General features: G+C 44.7%; 7 protein-coding genes; 2 read left to right on the forward strand and 5 right to left on the reverse strand.

The window, feature by feature from the left end:
• Positions 1-1,243: 1,243 nt before the first annotated feature.
• Positions 1,244-3,515, reverse strand: GSBLH_T00006686001 (uncharacterized protein; the record flags this gene model as incomplete). The annotated part of the gene is made up of 8 exons (XM_013042398.1): positions 1,244-1,438; positions 1,469-1,552; positions 1,583-1,766; positions 1,833-2,097; positions 2,128-2,296; positions 2,327-2,909; positions 2,941-3,365; positions 3,399-3,515. The coding sequence occupies 8 exons, from the start codon at positions 3,513-3,515 to the stop codon at positions 1,244-1,246; spliced, it is 2,022 nt and encodes a 673-aa protein (XP_012897852.1).
• A 326-nt stretch (positions 3,516-3,841) lies between these two features.
• Positions 3,842-5,029, reverse strand: GSBLH_T00003615001 (uncharacterized protein; the record flags this gene model as incomplete). XM_013042399.1 has 5 exons in its annotated part: positions 3,842-3,984; positions 4,015-4,306; positions 4,342-4,482; positions 4,513-4,854; positions 4,887-5,029. 5 exons carry the CDS (start codon positions 5,027-5,029, stop codon positions 3,883-3,885), a joined length of 1,020 nt encoding a protein of 339 aa, XP_012897853.1. The 3' UTR covers positions 3,842-3,882.
• Positions 5,030-5,818: 789 nt separating this feature from the next.
• GSBLH_T00003616001 (uncharacterized protein) lies at positions 5,819-6,825 on the forward strand. XM_013042400.1 has 3 exons: positions 5,819-6,211; positions 6,246-6,399; positions 6,438-6,825. The coding sequence occupies exons 1-3, from the start codon at positions 6,131-6,133 to the stop codon at positions 6,458-6,460; spliced, it is 258 nt and encodes an 85-aa protein (XP_012897854.1). The 5' UTR covers positions 5,819-6,130; the 3' UTR covers positions 6,461-6,825.
• Positions 6,826-7,203: 378 nt separating this feature from the next.
• On the reverse strand, positions 7,204-8,032 carry GSBLH_T00007146001 (uncharacterized protein; the record flags this gene model as incomplete). The annotated part of the gene is made up of 2 exons (XM_013042401.1): positions 7,204-7,746; positions 7,781-8,032. The coding sequence occupies 2 exons, from the start codon at positions 8,030-8,032 to the stop codon at positions 7,204-7,206; spliced, it is 795 nt and encodes a 264-aa protein (XP_012897855.1).
• Positions 8,033-8,982: 950 nt separating this feature from the next.
• Positions 8,983-12,630, reverse strand: GSBLH_T00003617001 (m-AAA (Yta12); the record flags this gene model as incomplete). Its single annotated transcript, XM_013042402.1, has 8 exons — positions 8,983-10,171; positions 10,201-10,332; positions 10,362-10,728; positions 10,760-10,790; positions 10,825-11,173; positions 11,209-12,002; positions 12,036-12,266; positions 12,298-12,630. The coding sequence occupies 8 exons, from the start codon at positions 12,628-12,630 to the stop codon at positions 8,983-8,985; spliced, it is 3,426 nt and encodes a 1,141-aa protein (XP_012897856.1).
• Positions 12,631-15,777: 3,147 nt separating this feature from the next.
• On the forward strand, positions 15,778-16,415 carry GSBLH_T00003618001 (uncharacterized protein; the record flags this gene model as incomplete). The annotated part of the gene is made up of 5 exons (XM_013042403.1): positions 15,778-15,834; positions 15,866-16,141; positions 16,174-16,224; positions 16,255-16,335; positions 16,365-16,415. The coding sequence occupies 5 exons, from the start codon at positions 15,778-15,780 to the stop codon at positions 16,413-16,415; spliced, it is 516 nt and encodes a 171-aa protein (XP_012897857.1).
• A 1,332-nt stretch (positions 16,416-17,747) lies between these two features.
• GSBLH_T00003619001 (uncharacterized protein) lies at positions 17,748-19,839 on the reverse strand. XM_013042404.1 has 8 exons: positions 19,793-19,839; positions 19,698-19,762; positions 19,586-19,666; positions 19,488-19,556; positions 19,343-19,456; positions 19,108-19,312; positions 18,857-19,074; positions 17,748-18,826 (listed from the first exon to the last, which is right to left on the reverse strand). The coding sequence occupies exons 1-8, from the start codon at positions 19,821-19,823 to the stop codon at positions 18,596-18,598; spliced, it is 1,014 nt and encodes a 337-aa protein (XP_012897858.1). The 5' UTR covers positions 19,824-19,839; the 3' UTR covers positions 17,748-18,595.
• Between the last annotated feature and the right edge of the window lie 1,833 nt (positions 19,840-21,672).

A 21,672-nucleotide genomic window follows, 5' to 3' on the forward strand; every position in this document is an offset into this window, starting at 1 on the left:
GACATGCAGTTTGAGAAGCGACTAAATAGACCAAAACGAAGAGAACCAAAGTCCGCTCAATCATCCTTCCAATGATTATATGAAGTCGAACCACAATTATTCTTAACACAGCGACTACTACTGGACAAAACCAACTGCCATCTTTGATTGGATGAACTAATTTGTGTACTCAAAATGATTGGCTAGCGCCCGAACCTCAATTTATTTTGCCCATTGCACAAAGAGGAACAAGACAGAAACAAGGGGTCAGGAAAGGAACACTGCGAGTAACCTATTGGAGTAGGCAAGTATGGCACAAAGAGATAAGCTGATCATTTTTGACTTTTCCAAACTTTCAGGAAAGAGGCTTTAATTAGAATGAGTTTTGGAATACCAGTACAATAGAGTAAAAAGAGTAGAAGTTCGAATAGTGTCTTTGTGAGCACGTCTTCGAAAATAAAGTACATGTATTTATAATAACGAAAACTAAATAATGCAGACATTTTCTCGCCGGAGTTGAAGAAATGCAGAAAGTATATACGGCAATAGGGTTTTAGTGCTATGGGTACGTAATATACATTTCTGGAAGGGATTCAAGCGGTATTGTTGTGTATCGAATGAACCAGGTAGGTTTTGGAAAGCAGTGATTTGAAGAATAAGCACGTATAGTGGAAACTTGTTTCAATTCGGATATTGGAACAGGGAGAAAAAGTGCAAGGGGATTCACAATTGTATTTTGACACCAACTATTGTCACTAATATATATATATGCTAAATCTAAATGATCGAACGAATTGTTTGTTATCGTATATAGACTATTTCACGATCAATGAACTTCGATAATACTTTTGTGGGAAGAAGCATCATGGGATTAGAGCCTCGATTATCGAGTACTCTTCGATGGGTTCCCTTGGCATACTGCCACCCATTTTGTAAATTGGAAGAGAGATACAACCAAAGGGTTCTGCAGCACGTAGTTCTTCCACCGTATTATTAATAAAACCCCTATAGCAATCTATAATCAAGGGGAATAGTAGAGAGGGAAGTATTCTTGATGAAACTAGAAGTACCTTTCAATTTGCATCTTTTTTTCCCGCTTTAAATAAAGCATGCTGCTATATTCCTCTATGTAGCTTCGCTACAGGTCGCTCGACTCTTGTACAGGAAATCACTCTTCATCATCTCTTTTGTTCTTTCCAGTCACACAATTCAACATTTCCTGCCTTCTTTTGCAAACAAACAATCAATCAATCAATCAATCACCTTATGAATCTGTATTTTCCATCTTTCTCACACCATATGTAACATATTCACGGAGCAGCTCATGAATCTGCTTCCCTTCATGAGTCCCAAACATCAACTTTTCCTGCCGTACGAACGAACCGACATAAAATGTAAAGGTCTCGTCTGAATAATCCCATGAGGGGATCGCATCAAAAGGAATTTGCCGATAGATTAACTACGCATCACTCACTCCGTTTTGCCGCACTTTTGTATCTCTGTCGATTATAAAAACGCGATATCTGCCGATTGCTAGAGTACAGTTCTCTCCTAAATCCATTCTCCCCACTGGCTAGTCGTCAATCGCCCTCTCCACTCCCACTTCAGCATCAAAAATTACGATTCCGTACAACTCCCAACTCATCACATACTCCAAGTACGCATTCACGTACCATTCGCGCGGTCGCTTCTGCAGTTTGGAGTAGAAGAGCTTCAGTTTCTCTTTTATAAAATCGAGTTCCGTGTCGGATTGCTCGAGATTTGGGATATAAATGTCGATCGCCTCGCTAGAAATAACCGCTCAGCAAAGCACGCACTCAAACAAATCGTCTTCAAGCTCTTGATCGTCGAACCGACTCCGAAGATACAACGCAAGCAGAGTGATCATGTCGATCAGCGTGCACGGATAGCGACACGTTTTCATATCGTAGATCGCCTGGATAAACATCAGCTCCACTTGCGAAGGGCAACTCGGATCCAAATCCACAAACAGATAGGTGTGATAGACGAAAAAGTACGTTAGCAACTCCTTCCCTCGCTTCTTACTATCCACATACAATCGCTGCCACATCGCAACACGATCCAAAACCTGCATTTCGCCTTCCAGCGGGTTTTCCACTACCCATCAACGCCTTCACTCACTCAAACGATTGTCAGAACGACACTCAAAGAGCCGGAAGTACTGCTCGTTCTCTCCAAGCCTCAGCTTCCGCCCAATACTCTTCTGAAGCTGATTGACCGTCGTTCCTGGAGTCACTTTCATATTGATAAAACTGCCGTTGTAAAGATAGACGCGAACGGTCACAAAACTCTCATTCTACCTCTCATCACTCGTTTGCTTGGTTACTAAAATCGCAGCCATCTCTGCGTTCGTTGGCACTTCGTGGCGTCGCTTCAAAACCATCGTGTTTCGGAGCAGTTTCGCGCTCACGATGGGCAGTTTATCGAGGTAATCGTTCGTATACGAAGCCGCGCAGAAGTTGATGACGTGGGCGTACAGCTCTTCGATCGGAGCGATGGAGCTGCACGCGACGGCTAGAATCATCCAGGCGCTGTAGAGCACGCTCTGGTCATAGCAAGTCATCGTTTTCAATAGCTGGCAGTAGACTTCGTTGCGGAGAATCTGGTAGTTCTCCATAACGAGAGAGATGATCTGTCGGATGATTCGGTAGGAACTCAGAAGGGCGGTGTTGGTGTCGGTATCGGTCTCTTGAACGTAGCGAAGAATCAAGGAGTTGATTTGAACGGCCGAGTTTTTACAGATCAAGGCTTCTTTTAGAAGGGGCTTTTTGATGGGGACGGATTTGTACTGCATGACTTTGTCGCGCTTCACTTTGCTCTTGAGAATGCCGCGACGATACAGCAGGAAATGACGGTCCACAAAGCTTTCGTATGTATTGGTGTCGATCTGCTTGATGAAATCGCCTTCTCTAAAAATGAGAGTTGGTTTGCGCTCGCTACATCGGAGTTCGTTCCGATTCGCCCACTGTAGTCGAGTCTGCATTGTGATCTTTTTCCTTAAACACCTCGGCCTGGTACGATTTGATGGGATCGATCATATGACCTGCTTGGTTTGCAAAGGATTGTGGTTGAAACTGCTCTCCCAGTTGATGCGAGTAATCCTTTTCGAATACTCCGCTCCCCAAGATCACTGCGCTGCCCGTCTGATTGATTCGGACAATATTCACACCAACAGGACGTTCCCATTGCGATATTTGAGTAACGTTGTTAAAATAAAACAATCTCTTCGACTTCATATCGCGAACCTCAAACCACTGGACTTCGCCCGAATTTCGTAATAATTGCTCAATCTCTTCTCCGTCCTCCAAAGTCGGTGTTACCGGCTCCTGAGACCCTGTAAGACTTTCTTCTTGAATCGTGGTGGACTATGGAGTCAAACTCCCACAGACAGAGCAAACCAGATTCGAATCAACAGAGGTCAGGAATTGAGAGCCCGGGGCAGAAGAAAAATATATATCACTTCGAGGATAACTTCCCATCGTCATGGATGCGCTTCTTCCCAAGATCCCCTGCATTTCGGATTGCTTCCTAGACACAGGCACAGAGGAGAATCTATCTCCATCCAACAAATCTTGAGAACCCTCTCCCGAAAAACCATATCTAGATCGAAATAGCCTCCTGTTCGTGTCAGAAGACTGCGAAGATGACATTCCTCTCAATCCACAGTTAGATTTGATCAAGATTTTGCAATCATGAGGAGTTGGCTATTTCAAGTTGCAAAAGTTTGGAGGTGATTGTGTGACTGTATAGTGCAGTGGCTAACACGCTCGCCTGACACGCGAGAGATCCCGAGTTCGAGCCTCGGTATAGTCATCTTTTTAACATTTTTCTATCAAACATATTTCTTTTCTCAGTCAATCCATTAATCAATCAATCAATCAATTAGACTGTGCCAGTAAGCAGCGGATCCTTGTTTTCTCGCATCGAATCACGCACTGCCTTCTTGAATTTCAGCTTTGATGCAATCGCCAAAATGCAAACACACTAGTCATCATCTCTCGACACAAACCTTACCAAAAGAACGAAAGCAACAAATCCAAGCGAAATAAAGAAGCCTATCACGATACCCGACTTTTCCTGGTATCGTGGCAAGCCAAAGCATTGTTCGTCCAGATTTGCCTGATTGCTGCAGCCGTGCGTGTACGCAGAGGCTACCAAATACGAATCCTTCACCGATCGAAGGTTAATTCGGATGTTCGAATAATGAACGGTTCCGTAATGAATCGAATTCCAGTTGTTATCATACGTGCATCCCAAACCATCGGATTCGAATTTATAATTTCGGTTGGGAGGCAGCTTCCGCGAGCTATAGGCATTAGATCCATCCAGAGAACGAGCTACTTGTCATCATCCAAAACCCATGCGCCGTCTTGCTGCTTCAGACGGAAGCAAATCCGATTAGCGTACAAAATTACATTGCAAATGGAGTTGTCAGGATCCCAGGTTCCAGACTTGGCTTCACACATACTTTGGCAATACTTTCTATCCCTCAAACGTCCAAAAAGCAACTACAGCGTGTGACCGCAGCGCAACTCCTCAGGAGTATAGGTGATGTTCATGAAACCGTTAACCTTACGGTTCACGATGAGTCTTCCTTCCCTATCATAGATAGTGAAGTAGTTGTCATGCATCATCCAAACGATATCTTCATCGTAATACAGCGCGCCGGTATAATGGCACCCCACTTTAGGGTCTCCTTTCATTTTACAAGAGTCTCGTGTAGGATAATAAAGACCATCAGTCTGGTTCACAACATGGAAATATTCAATACCAGAAGCGTCTGTCATATTGAAAAACAGCCCACTGAACTCTTCCTGTCCTCCATTCATCCAGTCACTTACAGCAGCGTTATATCTAATTTTGAATCATATATCTTTATTCCATACTGTTTGATATAGTTTTCGCGACTAGATCCAACGCAATAAGCAATGATACAGCCAACAAGAGCAATTACCGGAAAAAAGGACATCACCTTTCCCATAATATACCAAAACTCTTGCGATTTGCTAGAAAATTCCTGGTTCGCCATAGTTCACTTTTAATCTTGTGAAAAGTATATGAAATGACATGCAGAAAAACATGCCGTTTTTTGGAGTGAAAGGGTCTTATTTACGCATTCCTTTTTAAACCTATTTTCAAACATTCTTGACTATATAATTCACAAGAAAAGACGATACTTCGAATAACAAAGACTGATTTGTTTTTACAAGTCGGATGGCTATCAAACCTACAAACTATTCATGTTGTAACAAATGTTAATACATATTTCAAGTTTTCTCACAAACTCTGCAGAAATGAGACCAATTCCACAGCTAACATGGAAGCACAGATTCGCTTGCAGTTTGTCTCATGACCGCTCTATTGGGTCTACAAAGGCCCAAAATTTGTGAATAGGTTCACATTGTTTGATCGCAATATTTCCATGTGAAAACTGGCTAAAGTTGATTATTCGTGTTCTAACAAGCGCTATGGATGCTATATTTCGCGTTGAGTAAAAAAGAGGCCAATCTTGTAAACACTCTATTTTAGGTAGAGCAACTCAATTTTCACACTGGATAGAAATCTTGCACTTCTGTGAAACACAACCTATTATTGTTCTGCATCTTATAAAGGGAAACGTGGAACAGGAGTTTCACGAAAATATCGTGGTGATTTTCAATCTTTTTTTAATCTTAAATAGTCGTTAAAAATGGAGCCTACTACTTCACCTAAGCCGGAAGAAACAGTGGCTAATGTTAAGGAAGAGGATACTACTAGTCAAAACACTCCCGCTGTGGAAGCACCCGCTACAAAGCCTGAGTTGAAAACCCAGCCTTCTTGGAAAAACCCAGAGACATTTAAGGGAGCAAGCTTCAGTTCTACCATCGTAAATCTTATCAATACAGTTATTGGTGCTGGTATCTTGTCTATTGCTTACAGTATCAAGCTTGCTGGTGTTGCAGGCTCCATCATCCTTATTATTGTTGTTTTGATTCCTTCTCTGATCACTTCGTATTATCTGTCGTGTGCTACAGTCTATACGAATGAGTCTGTTTATGGAGTTGTCGGTACCAAGCTTTCTAACAAGGTTGTTGGTGCGTTAGCTGATTTTTCGAATGTTCTCCTATACTTTGGAATTGACATTGCTTACATGAATGTCCTTTTCCAGCAAGTAGTGGATATTGGTTCTGAGGTATTCAATCAAGGAGAATTCTTTAATGAGTACAAAACTGTAGGCGATTCTCCTTTTCTCACCTTATTTCTAGTGGATTAGTTTCTTCGTTACTCTCATTATTTTGTTCCCTCTGAGTTCCAGTAAGAATATGGATGCTCTTGCCTTCACTTCCTCCATTGCAGTTGTTTGCGTCGCAATCTTCGTTGTTGCTTGCATTTATTTGGGAGTTGTTGGCATTGTGGATCGTGGAGTACTTTTTTTATTTCGTTCTCCTTATGTCTAGTGGGACTTGGATATATGGCCTGATACTATAACTGGTTTGTCAACCGCTTTTGCTGTCTTCGTACTTTGCTTTTGCTCGCATGTCAACAGCTCTAAGATTGTGAGTGAGCTGAAGTTCAGTGCCAAGTCGAAGTTCCAGACGAAGGTCAACAAGAGCATGCGTGCCACAATCATTGCCTACGTGATTTGTGCGTTGAGCTATTTCTTCGTGGGAATTTGTGGTTACATGGCGTTCGGAAACAGTATTCAGGGATCCATTTTGGATTCCATGAAGGACAAGAACGTGTGGTTTAAGCCGATCATTCGAATTGGATATGGACTGGTGGTGATGTTCTCGTATCCCATTCTTGGATTCCCTGCCGTGAACACGATCGACGCTTACCTTTTCAGTTCGCAGCGCACGACCCTGCGCCGCTACGTCGAGGGATTCATTTGGTGCATGGTGACATGGTTCTTGGCTGTGAAGATCCCTTCTCTGACCGATATTTTCGGAATCACGGGATGCTTCTGCGGATCCCTCATCGTGTTCATTTGGCCTTCTCTCTATTTCATTTTCATGTATCGCAAGGAAAAGTCGAAGCCGGTGGAGATGCGGTCTTCTTGGTTCAAGCCCAAGACCTACGAATACGTGATTTCTTGGATCATCTTGGTCGTTGGAGCGGTAGTTTGCCTTTATACGACCTATTTGGAGATCGCGAAGTTAGTATAGATGGTATCACAGTAAAAAGCGCGTTGTGTTTGTTCTCAAACATTCCCTGCATTGCTGCTTATTGTTGTTGGTCCAGGCCCAAATCCAACTCTTCCACTATCCACGATGCCTCTTTATCCACCTCCGCGCTGCTCTCCTTCGTGCCAAACACACAGCTGCGCAATTGCGCAGCATCGCAAACAAAGGAAGTCTGCGCCAGCTCGTGCAGCTCGTGTGGAGTCATGGACAACAGCAGATCGCGCTGTTCTTGCCGCTGCTCCTTCGTTTTCCCCGTGAACAAATCCGCGAAGCCGATCGTTTGCGGCTCCACGGGCGCGTCGATCTCCCCAAACAAACTCAGCCGAGCCTCTTTGATATCGTTCTCACAGTACTGCGCATCGCGCAGCCATTTGCTTCCCTGCACAAAGTGATTCACCGAGCGAAGCACGTTCGGATCCGCAAAGCTGGAGAAGAAAAGAGCGCCGCTGAGATGCGAACTGCCCGTGCCGTACGCTCCTCCCTCCTCGCGAATATGCTTGTGAAGGTACGTGGACGACAGGATGCGACTTAGAATATGGACACCATCGAACTTCGGCGTATTCGCATGGATCGACGGACTCATCTGTCGGTCATTCCCTCTGATGATTCAATCCTACCGAGCACACGTGGTTTGTGTTGATCGGAGCAATCGTAAACACGCTCTTCTTCTCCCGATAGGCGCGTCCCATGGTCCCATCCACGCCTTCCAGCAGCGCCTTCAAGTGCTGCGGCGATGTGTGAATGAACGCATCGGATCCTCCCTCCCCGAAAATCGATTCTCTTCCCAACACACCGGTTTGATTGACAAGCGTTCCCGCTCTTCGAGCCCATTGCAGCGACTCCTCCACGTTCGCTCCATCGCTCGTCATGAAAACTCTACACTCAACGAGGTGTTTTACTGCTACTCCATCGATTGATCGTTGAACACGCGATCCATCAGCGGCTGCAACTCCGTTTCCACGTATTCCTTCAGCTTTTCCGGGTCGGCGCAGAGCGGCTGCAGCGACAAAACGTGCCGAAGCTACAGAGAACAGTCCAAGCAAACGAAAAACGTGCTGATATCCGCTGTAGCAATCTTCCAGGAAGCTCGGCACGGAGAATTGCGCGGCGTTTCGACGCAAATTGTAGAGAGGCAGGTTGTCTGTGACCTCCATGTGCGTACTCGCCAGCAACGACTGCAGCAAAATCGCAATCCGATCGAGGGAGCGGGAGAGCTGGTGGTTCTGCAGCTTCGCTTGGAGAAGCGTGGAAACCTTCTCTAAATTGCGGTTCTGCATGAGGAGCGTCGTTCCGACACTCACGTACTACAATTCACCGCGGGTTTGAGGACTACATTGCGATACAAGCTGTTATCTCCGTGGTATTGCGGATAACACGAAACGTTCATGCGGATTCCACCGCTGCATTCGCTGGTAAGCGTCTCCATTTCCTCGATGGAGAAGTTTTCAGTGTCGATGTTGTTGATGAGATAGAGAAGAATCGGAAGATTGAGCATATCGCGAACGGAGGAAATGTGGTTTAGATTGAAAACGAGGCGAGGATAGACGATATTGTTTGTGGCTGTTTCCACGTAATGAATGCGAGGCTCGCGACTGGACGAAGAAGAAACCACGGGAATGGGCGAAGGAACAGAGTGCTTCTTTGGAATGACCTGGAACTCAATCGAATTCGATTCGAATACGTCGACAGAAAGAGAAGGAAGCACGGAGTCCGCCACTTCTTCATGGAAAATGTTTGGATTAATCGACGAATCGTAGTGAGGCGCTCCGTTCTTGTACTGCTCTCGAATCTCTGAAAGAATTTGCTTTTCTGCTTCATTCTACGCTTTATTCATCCGCAAAACGATCACGATCTTATCGAAATAATGAGCATCCGGCTTCACAATCACCGTTTTGACTCCGCGATTGTTCGCAGGGAGCAAATACTTTCGAATCATTTCCTTCATGACGTTGTTCACTCCCTTCTCCTTCATTTCCTGCAGCTGGTCTTTCAACAACAAGCAAAACGTTGGATCTGCGTTGTGCGTCCATGCCGTCGCAACGCCTTGCATCAACGAAAGGCCGAATTCTACGCATAACAAACACAACGAACACTTCGCACGCGTTACTTTCTGTCGCATCGACAACTCCAACTCGTTCAACAACCCATTGATTCTTCTCTCTTCAAACCCATCGCGCAGCACATCTTCCAACGTCTTCTGAATCATCTCCTCAAACTCTTTTTCTGTTACATCCAGCGGAATTTCGCTGCCTCCGATCCCAAAGAACGAGTTCTTACTAAACGCCATATACCCCTGAATCGGATTGAATAGCTGCGCTTTCTTCGATTCGATCATGCTCTTATAAAACGGGGATGATTGTCCGCGAAACAGCAGCATCGACAAGAGCTGCAGCTTTAGCGTGTCTTCGCTTTCCGTGGTTAAATTCGTCGGAACGATTCGAAGATAATGCCACCCCTGTGCATTCGGATCTGCGTTCGGCGGAGCCGTGAATTCACTTCGCTCCGACGCATCCAAAACGGCGGATTGGACGGTCGAAACGTGAATCGATTTGCTCTTCTGCTCTTTTTTGAATCGCTGAAGCAGCTGCGAGTCCAAAAACCGCATGTGATGGGAAGGATGAATGTCTCCGTACGTGTAGAGCAAACAGTTGCTGGGATGATAGTGTGTTCGATGGAATTCTAAAAGGTCTTCGTAGCGTAACCGCGGGATCGAAGCGGGAACGCCTCCCGAAACGAATTGATAGTTCGTTCCCTTCAGAAACGCGCTGCTCGCTGCGTTAAACAGCGCGCGTGTTTGATCGGATTGGTAGTTTTTCATTTCGTTGAACACGACGCCCTTGATCTCGTTCTCCTCGAATCGCCAGCCTTCTTGTTGGAAGTCGGCGAGGCGGAGAAGCGGGAAAAAGGTCGCGTCGCAGTAAACGTCCATCAGATTCGCTAAATCGCGGGGAATTGTGGAACTGACGGGGTAGCTGGTGTGATCGTCGAATGTCATGGCGTTCATAAAGCTGTGCTCGCATAGTGGAAATAAGGATACGTTTGGAGAGAGCGTTTTCGCATCTTCATGAAGGGATCATGTACAGGGTATTTCTCACTACCACACAAGGTGGTGTGCTCGAGGATGTGGCTGACACCTGTGTCGTTTTCACAGGGAGTACGGAAGGTAACACTGTTTATAATGATGAAAATACAACACACCTGAAAGTGTTGTCTGTATCCGCACAATCTAAATGCACGTAATCAGCGCCTGTCCGCTCGTGAACAAATTGGAACGCAGTCAGGTTCAGTTCTGGAACAGGACGAACATTAACACATCGGAATCCGTGGATAATGTCTCCCGGTTTGTATGAAACATATTCTCTCTCTGTTCCACGCTTTTGAATTGACTCATATCTACAGGATGAGAAAAACAGCAAATGCGAACTCTTTAAAAATATCACTTTCAGCAGAACTCGAGAAATATGATTTTGAAATCGAAATGAAAGGAATATACGATGTTCGGCACCGACTTCTACAATGAATCGCGAGCTAGCGTACCCACAATCTCTTCGCAAGTGAGAGCATCCTTCGTCAGTATATACAAATCCAAAGTGAACTAAAACAAACACGTTCGCCAAAACTACGCTTCTTCCTTCTCATTTTTCGTTTCTTCTTTTTCTACCTTTTCTTCTTTCAGCTCCTCCTTCTTCTCCTCCTCCTCCTTCTTCTCTTCTCCTCCTCCTTCCTTCTCCTTCTTCTTCTCTTCCTCTTCCATCTTCTTTTTCTCTTTCTTCTTCGCCTCGTTCTTCTGCACATCTCGCACAATCTGCGAGTACCCCGACGGTTTGCGTCCTCTTCTCGGTCCACAAATCTCCTCCATATCCACCGACGTAATCGTCTCCTTCTCCAGCAGCAACTCCGCCACCTTCTCCATCCGCTCCCGATTCTCCTCCAACATCGCTAGCGCCTTCTCCATCGACTTCTTCAACACCGCCCGCGCCTCATTATCGATATCCCGCCCCGTCGCCTCACTACCCTCAAGTTTCCACGTTTCCCCTACCTGAACGGCTTCTGGAAGCCTTCCTCCGACTGCTGATAATTCACCGGTCCCACGGTGTCATTGAAGCCATAGCCCGCCACCATGCCGTACACCAGCTTCGTGGCCTTGTTCAGATCGTCCGACGCGCCGGTCGTCATGCTTCCGCAGAACAGTTTCTCCGCGGCGCGGCCGCCCATCAGCTGCACGACCATCTCGCTGAGTTCTTCTTGCGAATAGAGCGGTATCTCCTTGGGGAGGCTCTGCGTGAAGCCCAGCGCGCCGTTGGAGCGAGGCACGATCGTGACTTTGAGCATGGGGTCCACGTGATCGCTGAACCAGCCAATCATCGCGTGTCCTGCTTCGTGATACGCGATTCTCCGCTTCTCCTCGGGAGTCATGAGGTTGTGCTTCTTCTCCATGCCGCAGAGCACGCGATCGACCGCCGAGATCAGATCGGTGAGCTGCACTTTCTCGTGTTTGTTGCGGATGGCGATGATCGCCGCCTCGTTCACGATGTTGTTGATATCCGCGCCTGTGTACCCCGGCGTCATCTCCGCGAGCTTCTGCGCCATTTCGTCGGTGTCCCCGTCCAGCACCACTTTCGACAGATAAATCTTGGAGATCTGCTTGCGGCCCTCCAGGTCGGGTTTGTCCACTGTGATGTGCCGGTCAAATCGACCGGCGCGAAGCAGCGCGGGGTCCAGAACGTCCAGCCGGTTGGTTCCGGCGAAGATCGTGATGCCGTCGCGCGGCTTGAAGCCGTCCATTTCGATCAGAATCTGATTCAACGTCTGCTCGCGCTCGTCGTTCGACCCCGAGAACTTCTACCCATCAGCCAATCCAATCGCGCCTACGCCTTCGTTTCGCTTCTTCCCCACCGCGTCGATCTCGTCGATAAACACGATGCACGGCGCGTTCTTCCGCGCCTCCGCGAACAATTCGCGCACTCGCTTCGCTCCCATTCCCACGAACAATTCCACGAAATCCGAACCGCTGATACTCAAAAACGGAACGTTTGCTTCGCCTGCCGCCGCTTTCGCCAGCAACGTTTTACCCGTTCCTGGCGGACCCGACAAAATCGCTCCCTATTCCATCAGAAAGGAGAAACGTGGAAACTTTAGGGAGTTTCGCGCCGAGAGCGGCGTATTTGTCTCCGTTTTTGAGGAAGTCGATGAATTCCATGATTTCCTGCTTCGCCTCGTCGATTCCCGCGACATCTTTAAACGTAACTCCCGTGTTCTTGACGATTTCGACGGTTTTGGACTCGAGTCCCATGACACGTGACATCATGCCCATGCCTCCGCCGCGGCCGCGCGGGATCATCATACTGGCAAGGAAGAGAATGAAAACGAGGGAGGAGAGCGCGGAGATGCTGGAGGCGTTGAATTTGGAGGTGGCGAACTCGACGTTGATGTATTGGCTGCGAGGCACGCCGAGTTCGTATTGCATTTGCTCCAGATCGATCGTGAACGTGGAGATATCGCCGATGTAGAAGGTGTAGGGCGTGCCTGGAACGAATCTCCCGTAGTAGGGATTGGAGACTTCTAGAGGAGAGCGGATCGTGGAAACGGAGTACCGGTATTGACGTAGAAATGGACCATGCAGTTGTCGTAGATCACGATTTTGCTCACGTTGTGCTTCAGCACGAACTCGTTGACAAAGGTCGAGTACGGAACATCGGGCGAGCGAGTATAGTTCAGATAGACGAACCCTGCAAGACCCGCGCCCACCAGCAACGAGATAATCTGAACATGAGCGAGGCACTCAACGAAACAGTACAAGTTTCTGGTTCCATTGCGGAGAGTTTCCGTCCGAACCACCCTTCCCTGATCCCTTGCCGAATCGGTTCAGCACGCTGTCTTTCAGCGAGTCCACCGTCTTCTTCGCTGTGTTCTCCACCGACTCCTTCCCGGCTTCCTTCCCGGCTTCGTTTGCCGCTTCCTTCCCGGCTTCGTTTGCCGCTTCCTTCCCGGCTTCATTTGCAGCTTTGCTCGCCGCTTTGCTCGCGTTTTCTTCCACCCCCTTTGCCGCTGTCTCCACCGCTTCGCTTGCTGAAGCTTCCACGGTTTCCACGGTTTCTACTGTTTCTTTAGAGACCGTTTCCGCGGTCTTGGAGGCTTCTTTGGCGGCTTTCTGGACAGCACTGAGTTCCTGTTTGAGAGTGTTTATGTTCAATTCCATCTTCTGAATGGTTTCTTTGAGCTGAGCGGCCGTGCTCCGGACGAGGGGACGAGCCAGAGCGGGATAGGCGTTCGCTGCGAGCTTGTCTTCCAGGTCTTTGAGAATTCGCACAGCTTCCTCTTTGGATGTCTGTGCGTTTTTCACTTCTTGCAGGAGTTCCTCTTCGGTTCGTGGGCGAGCGACCTCCTTTTCCATATTACCGAAGAGAGAACCGAAAAAACCAGGCTCTTTGCTCGAACTACTTTCACTAGACTCGGATGTGAACAGATCGAAAAAAGACTTTTTCCCCGGTTCAGATTTTTGATTAACTAGAGGGGAAATATACAAGCAAGAACGTACATTCTTTGTCTGATTCCCAAGTTTTCGCATCGGTTTCCTTTTGTTGTCGGATGCTATCTCTTACTTCATTTCGCACGTCCTTCGAGTCTGCTGAATTTACCGAATGCTCAGATTTACTTTGCCCAGCCTCTTCGAATTACGCTAACTTCAAGAATTATACCTTCCGATCTGGACGATGGAGCTTTACTAAAAGAACGGGAAAGCACAATTTGATTATATTTATGACGAAGACAAAGAGCAGCAAACTGGGAACTATGTGCAGAAATTGCAGGCATATAAAATCTTCTGCTCTATATATAACTCTGTAGATTACAAAAGTACTCCGATGAGGCAAAAAGAACGAAAACCCCAAGAAACGGTTTTAAGTAACGGACCGTTCATTATTTTTATATATTCTTCTTGTCCAAATTAGAATATTCAAAAATGCCAAAGAAAGATTGGACACTTAGAATAATAATAATAATATTAATAATAAAAATAGTAATATTAAAAAAGAAACAAAATCGCGTTTTACAAACTTTTCTTTTCAATTATTGTAAGCAAAGGAATTCCATTTCAAATTATTTTTTACGAAAACACAAAAAGAAATACGATTCGGTTTTGAAAATCAGTAGAAAACTACAATCTTCACGTTGAATTTGTCAAACAAACAATATGCCACGGATTATAGATAATGAACAAGGTAACGATATGTTATTGTTTCATTACAAGATAGAACAGAAAAGAATGACTTTTAGTGAGTATATGGATAAAGTGAAACATTCGAACCAACCAGAGCGCAGTGAAAGCGACATTGAAACTGCTTCGGAATCAGAAACATCTGTCGATTCTAATGTCGTCTAAACATATAGCCTGTTTTGTACTCGTTGCGAAACAAAAAGAAGATATCACAATCTTCGCAGATTTTGTTCTTATCACAGGTAGATCCTGTTTTGGCAAGCCAGACAAATCAGACAAGTCAGACAACAACTTCACCTCCAGATGTTGAGATACGACGAGCAGAAAGAAAAAGAGCTACCGTTCCCGATTCTCAGAGTGAGAAGAAGATTGCAAAGCGACAACTCGAGAAAAGGTCATTCAACCAGAGTTCCAAGGGAAAATCGAATAGTCTAAACTCCCAGAAACGATCTTCTTCCACCATTTCTCAATTCCAACCCACAAACAAGAAGGAAAAGGAAAAGGATACAAATACCTATCCCGAATTGATAAAACGATTGGAGAATATCCAGCACACCGAAGATAATATCTATAAGAACTTCACAGCCCGTGAATTGCAAATTCTTCTGAAACCTCACTATCACAACGTTCCCGACTTAAAAAGGAAGAACCGTTGTGTATCAATGTTACTTCAGCTCATATATCAACATGTAATCGATTGTAAACAGGATGACTGCATACCGTCTCCTATTACACTTCCTGTATTAACGGCTGTAATGTATACAACGTAGTGGAAAAAATCAAACAATTTCTCCATTGCTCCAACAATTGATTTGCTCTTGCGTTCAGAGTTTCCTCATCTCTACGAATTGTGTAAATATATATATAGTTGTTATGCTATTCAATATAGATAAGAAAAAGCAGCCAATAGATACCTCCTGGGAAAGTGCTTCGTTTGTATGGGAATCCGAGTTCCCTCGACTAGCAGAAATTTCAAAAGCGCCGATTTCTGTTTCTCTGGATACCAGAAATGCTAGACTCGAAGGTACCTCTCTCAGGAATGACTTGCCATTTTCATCTACAACGAACCAATCTCGAACCAGGCCAGCTGCACCCTCCGCAACTCCTACCATATTATTTCAGTCTTCGTTCCCTTCTGCAATCCGATCTATTTCGCCAAATGCAGTCTATATCAATTTCTGGAGCAAACACAACAACCGACTTTTTGAATTTCGACCGAATGATTCGATCGCGATTCACATCCCAGTAGCATAGACAAAGCGATTCAATTAGAGCTTTACTTCTCAGGAACCAGCCCTGAATACTCTCTATCGATCCTTCGATCATCCCATTTCGCAGAGTCCTGAAAACAAGGGACCCACAAACAAGGAGTTGGTTGCATTGCTTAACAGTGAGTTTATGATATCGCATTCTGTGAACCAACAAGGAGAATGGATCGAAGCTTCTGTGGAAAAGGTACATCTTTAATTTGCGTCATTGTAGTTAGAGAGAATTGTTTGCTGTTATTTATAATTGCCTTCTATTCTCTCTTCACCTCCGACTGCCTGATCAAGAGCAGGTCGTTACTCTCTTTCCTCCCTGGCAGCTTGTTCCAACCATTCCCTTCTTGCCTCTCAGCTTGCTTCAACACTTTCGAGGCTTGGATTCGAATGAAGAAGGTCCATACATCGAGTCCAATGCTTTATTCCACGAAAATCCTGTCACGCAAGCTTGGATTCCGCGAATCGGGGACATAATCGCGGTTCAGTTTCAAGATGGGAATGTTTGATTGCAGGAATGATGGTTTTGACATAGCGTGGCTTTTGTTATTATGGCGTGGGAACGATCGTGTCGATTCGCAATTACGTTTCCAGAACTGGATTGCCTGTTTTGTAGTTTTATCTTTCTGTCAAGTGGATGAATGCCGATAAAAACAGTCTCAACTGGACAGTAATACAGAGTGCAACTCCATCGATTGTACTGTATCGTTCCATAATATCAACTAGATCTTCGTATGGGACGTGTATGCAATTCTACAACGCTCTTACATTGTTTGATTTTACAAAAATCCAAAAGAATCCCACCAAACAACGACAAAAACAAATCTTTGTCTTCCTCAATCTTCGACTGCATTAAACGCAGTGTACTTTTGATAAACTCATGCTGCTGAGGATACAACGAGCATTGAACATAACAACTCCACAACAATCGCAACTGAGGGTCTAAACTATGCCTTCTACCCATCATACAAACTCCCTGATTCTACTCATTCATTCCATACACAGTAGCGAACGAAATGATCGGCATGATCACTTGCATACACGAAAAATTCAGAATCGTTGCAAAGAACAAAATGAACGGATGGACAGAAAGCAGATTGCAGCTCACTCGACTGTCCTTCGAAAAGAATCCTTTCTGTTTGTCCCATTTGTAATTATCAAAATAGGTTTCGAGGAGTTTCCAAATTACATAACGCAACGAAGATTCCTCCTGTGTCGGAAGAAAAGGCAAAACCTTCTCCAATGGAAAGTATTTCACAGAACACACAGGGAGATAGGTGAGAATCAATGCCATCAACATCACGCTCTATGCATCAACCATATTAAGGAAGAACGAAATACGAGAGTGGTTTGATCGCTTCGCATTCTTTCGTTCAGTGTGTGGAGCGTCGTTTGAAGAGCCACGCTACGAGTATCGCGCAGTAGAACGCTAAGATGATTTGAAAGCTGCTTGGCCTGTGCATGGAATTGAATCGAATCATCGGAGAGAGAGAAACAAAGAAACAGCGAACGAAGATGGTCGATGGAATACAAACGATCCGGTTCTGGGGTATGAGAAGGAAGGGAAGCCAATAAGACATCGATTTCCCTCTGATTACTAGAGACTTTCCTGCACAAACTAAATGATTCGGTAAGAATCTATGGGAAATCAATTCATTGAGCACTACATTGCTGATAGAGTTTGTTAAATTATTGTGAACGATAAAATCCATCACCAACACTTTGATGGACATAGAGGCGTTCAGATAATCTTTGCATGAGAGAATAGACTTCACCAAGGTAAGGCTTGCTATATAGAATGCAAGAAATGATGATACCTTGTCGAAACATGTCCGAATCGAGCTTATTTTCTACGCATGGATACAAATTCATTATTTGCTGCATTTCATCTTCCGTTTTCGTCGAACAAATCTACGTAATATGATTAATGGAGCAAATTGCTTAATACCGCTTGAATTGTTGTTGCTATCTTCAAGTATTCGCTAAGTTCATCCGTAGAAATTCTAGAAATCCCATTTTCGTGAAGACTGCACAGAAGTTGAATATACTTCTCCATTTAGGAAAAATAATTCAAGAAATTTGTAAAACAAAAAAAATAAAAAGAAAAGAGATTCAATCAAATTAAAACTACTATAGAACACCCAAGGTCTACTTTACTTCTGCCTCCACTACATTTCAAATCCAAAATGTTACCTACCACTTCCCATAACATATCCGAATCTTCCACTAAATCATTTCGTGTCACTGTTCCCTTGCAACCGGCTACAGGACAATTCATATTTTTCTTTTTATCTAAATAGCGCAAAATCGCCCCCTTCTCGTAACAATGACCGCACTTTATACTATGGATGACATTCACGTTTTTCCATATACTTTTTCACAGGATTTACAAACAATGATCCCGTTATCGGACATCGCAGCCTCTTTCGAGGATCTGAAGACACCACCAACATATCCAAATTTTCATCATCTTCATCTTCATCTTCATTTGATTTGGATTTGGTTTTGGCTTCTTTTTCCCGACTACGTTTTCGACTCTACATTATTCATCTTTCATAAAAAATAGTTACAGATTCAATATGTTCACTAAATGGTTGTAGTAGAGATTCGCCTTCTGAATCTGTTTGCTCGAGTAAGGTGTCAATATCGCTTTCCAATCTCTCGATTTCAATATCCTTATTATTACATACTAGTGATAGAAAATACAGATTCCAATTGACTATATTGTTGAAGTTGTTTCATTGCGAGTTCATCCTTCTTTTCAAGAACTCTTTGTAACTTATTTATCTTCTTTACCATTTCTATTTCATCATCCTATTAATAAAACGTGACAAACTCAAACTTACCACCGAAGCGTCCTTATCTAATTGAATCCTATTCTCTTCGAGAAAGCATGTATCTTTATAATAGAAAGATAGTAGTTGTTCCCAAGTTAAACTCATTTCTAAACAAACACGTCAGTAAAGCTTCGTGGTTTCATCATTCTCACTTTCCATCTTAATTCCTGCCGCCTTCTCCACCTTCGCCAACAATTCCATCATCTTCTCCCTCTCTTCGTCCGTTATCTTATACGTATTGTTTTCTGGCGCAGGGAAGGTTCCATTCTTCACCTCTTCTCGGTACTGACTTAATGCACCATGCGCCAATTCCGCGACATTTCCAAACTGTTTGCAGAACGATGGAGGTGACTATATTCGATTCCCCGTTTCCACTTTTACCTTTCTCTTCATCGGATGATCCAGGAGCCCTAACATGTCGTGCAGAACTAGGACCTGTCCGCTACAATGGGCCCCTGCCCCAATTCCGATCGTAGGAATATGGACACTTTTGGTTAAAATGTCCCCAACTAATTCGGGCACACACTCCAAAACGAGTGAAAAGCAGCCCGCAGCTTCGAGCGCCTTCGCGTCTTCGATCAGTTTCATCACGCCGTCGACTAAAAATAACCCCGATTTTTGGATTTTTTTACATGTTTTTCCTTGGATCTTGAAACCCCCCATAGCGCCAATAGATTGGGGAGTGAGGCCGATATGGCCTTGGACGGCGATTCCACATTGCGAAAGTGCAGCGACTTCGTTTTTGCGACGCACGCCACCTTCGAGCTTAATGGCATCCATTTGACCTTCTTTAATTACACGGATACAGTTATGGATGCATTGAGAAATCGATTCTTCCTAGTCCTGAGAGGTTCTTTTGGAAGATACGTAGGAGCCAAATGGCATGTCGCCGATGAGAAGTGGAAATTTCGCTCCTCGACTCACGCATTTGCAAAACAGAAGGGTGTCTTCTAATTGAACGGGGAGAGTGGTGGAATACCCCTACCATCAGAAATCACTCCTGCAATCTTACCATTTCTGTCATTCCTACAGAGTCGCCAACTAAAATCATATCAATTCCTGCTTGATCCACCCAAAGCGCCTAATTCGAAAGGAAAGCGAGAAACGTACTTCCGGGTAGGTGTAGGCAGTGCTCATCGTGATCTTCTCCCCTTTGCGATACTTCGAGGCAATCGTAGAAACTGTAACTTTCTACCCATTCGAAACAATAAGTGCAACATACTCTTCGAGGCTTCGCAACCTCACTAAATCCACGCAATCCACAGATTAGAGTAGACGATCTGGTGACTGTACATCACAATTGATTGGAACTTATACAACAATAAAGAGACTTGGGGATGGAGAGCATTCAAACTAAAGGATAAACACGAAAGAAAAAGTGTGTTGCTGCCTACGTAATTCCAAAAATACTCCATAAATTCAATTGTAATCTTTGATACTTGTATTGCAGTGTCGCACTATGTATTCTGCTACTTATTTTTTCAACAAGATGTTCTCCTATCTTGCAATCACTTTTCCTGACTGTATGGACTACGTTGTGTATCTCTACTTCCTAGATGTATTTGCTCCACACTCACGTGATGAAGAAGAGGAATCGCTTATTGACGAGTCCCAGAGAGAAGGAATGCGGTTTAGTGAACAGTTTCGTGCGAAGTATGGCGCAGAGTGTACGCAGTTTATGGAATCCTCTCTAAATGATGCCGTTTTTTAATATTCGATGCTTCTCATGTAGTTTGCTGTTTCCAGGTTGTCAAAATTACCCACAATTATATATTTGTCATCTTCCCTTCATGAAAATACAGAGCCTTTTAACAAGTTTTCGTCCATCTCTCCTTTCATGTAGATTACTCTCCAACCCTATTGTTGTCGAACATATGAAAAGTCGGTTCGTTTCCTGGGGATGTGACGTTCTTTCTCCTCACGGTTACACTTTTGTACTTACTCCACTTATTGTCATCATGACCATTAGCTCAACGAACTCGGTTTCCCCATCACAGAACTCCCTATTCTCATCGTCACTCTCAAAGAAGACGAGAATCGTCCCGCCTCGCTCCTTGGCGTCATCAAATACCAAGGTATTCGAATCGAATTCCATTCATCCCAGACAACCTCACTCCCCAATTTCTCGTGGAACTTCTCGATGCCACCGTTTTCCATGCCCTCGAAGAAGTCCATCAGAACGACCTCGCGGTACATGCATCCAATTCGATCGATTGAAGAGACAGCGTCAGGAAGAAGAACGACGCTTAATGGAAGAGCAGCGACGCGAATATGAAGCGGCCGTGGAGGCAGACCGTCGAATGGTTGGGATCCCATAACGAGTCATAACAAGATGAATCGAAACACGGCAGAATCCGCAGCGAATTCGCAGCGAAATGCAGAAGATTCGGAATCGAATTCGATGGAAGATTCGGAATCGAATTCGACGGAAGATTCGGAATCGAATTCGAACGAAAAAGCGGAGATGGACGCGAAAATGGCAGAAAAAGCGGCGAAAATGGAGGCAATTCGTCGTGGAATTCCAATGGAGCCGACGGAAGGGGAGATCGTGCGGCTTCGCATTGTGTATCCGGACGGAACGAAGCTGCAGCGGAGCTTTTTGGCGTCGGATCGGTTCGGGTTTGTGTTGGATTTGATCGATTTGGACATTTTCGACCATAATTTGGGATTTCCAGAATTCCGATTGTGCATGACGATGCCACGAAAAGAGCTGGATCGCGTCGGAATCTGGGCGTGGGGTGAGGTGTAGAGTCAGGAAGCGAAGACGCTGGCAGAATTGGGGTTGAAGGGAAGCTGCCTGCTGCGATTGACGCTGGTGGATTGAGGGAATGGCGAAGAAAAGCGCGGATTTTGTAATTGAATTGAAATGAATTGAAATGAAATGAGAGGATGGATGTGCTTTTGTGGTAAAAAAAATGATTATTCTTGTTATGAATTTGTTATAAAAACGTAACGGATTTGATTCCCATTATTCATTTATTTTTGCTTTTAAATACAAAGTTCGTTTCGCTTTTTCTCAACAAACAATCCTATTCAATCTGATTTGCTTTTAAGAAACGAAGATTCGCGTCCATTCGCTGGAGAATCTGCGCACACAGCGACTACAAAACACAAAACCCGATCATCACACACCTTCTTCTTCAGCAACTGCTCCATCAATTTCACCTTCGTCGGGTTGCAACTGCGTCGAAACTTCT

The sequence above is a fragment of the Blastocystis hominis genome (genome assembly GCF_000151665.1).
Source record: "Blastocystis hominis, Singapore isolate B (sub-type 7) whole genome shotgun sequence assembly, scaffold_31".
Lineage (NCBI taxonomy): Eukaryota > Bigyra > Opalinata > Blastocystidae > Blastocystis > Blastocystis hominis.

Coding starts and splice junctions, on each gene's coding strand:
- GSBLH_T00003616001 (XM_013042400.1), top strand. CDS start 6,131: ATGAATGTCCTTTTCCAGCAAGTAGTGGATATTGGTTCTGAGGTATTC. Junction 6,212..6,245: donor TCTTTAATGAGTACAAAACT/GTAGGCGATTCT, acceptor CCTTATTTCTAG/TGGATTAGTTTCTTCGTTAC. Junction 6,400..6,437: donor AGTTGTTGGCATTGTGGATC/GTGGAGTACTTT, acceptor CCTTATGTCTAG/TGGGACTTGGATATATGGCC.
- GSBLH_T00003619001 (XM_013042404.1), bottom strand. CDS start 19,823: ATGCTCTCCATCCCCAAGTCTCTTTATTGTT. Junction 19,763..19,792: donor CCCCAAGTCTCTTTATTGTT/GTATAAGTTCCA, acceptor TGTGATGTACAG/TCACCAGATCGTCTACTCTA. Junction 19,075..19,107: donor CAAGATCCAAGGAAAAACAT/GTAAAAAAATCC, acceptor GGTTATTTTTAG/TCGACGGCGTGATGAAACTG.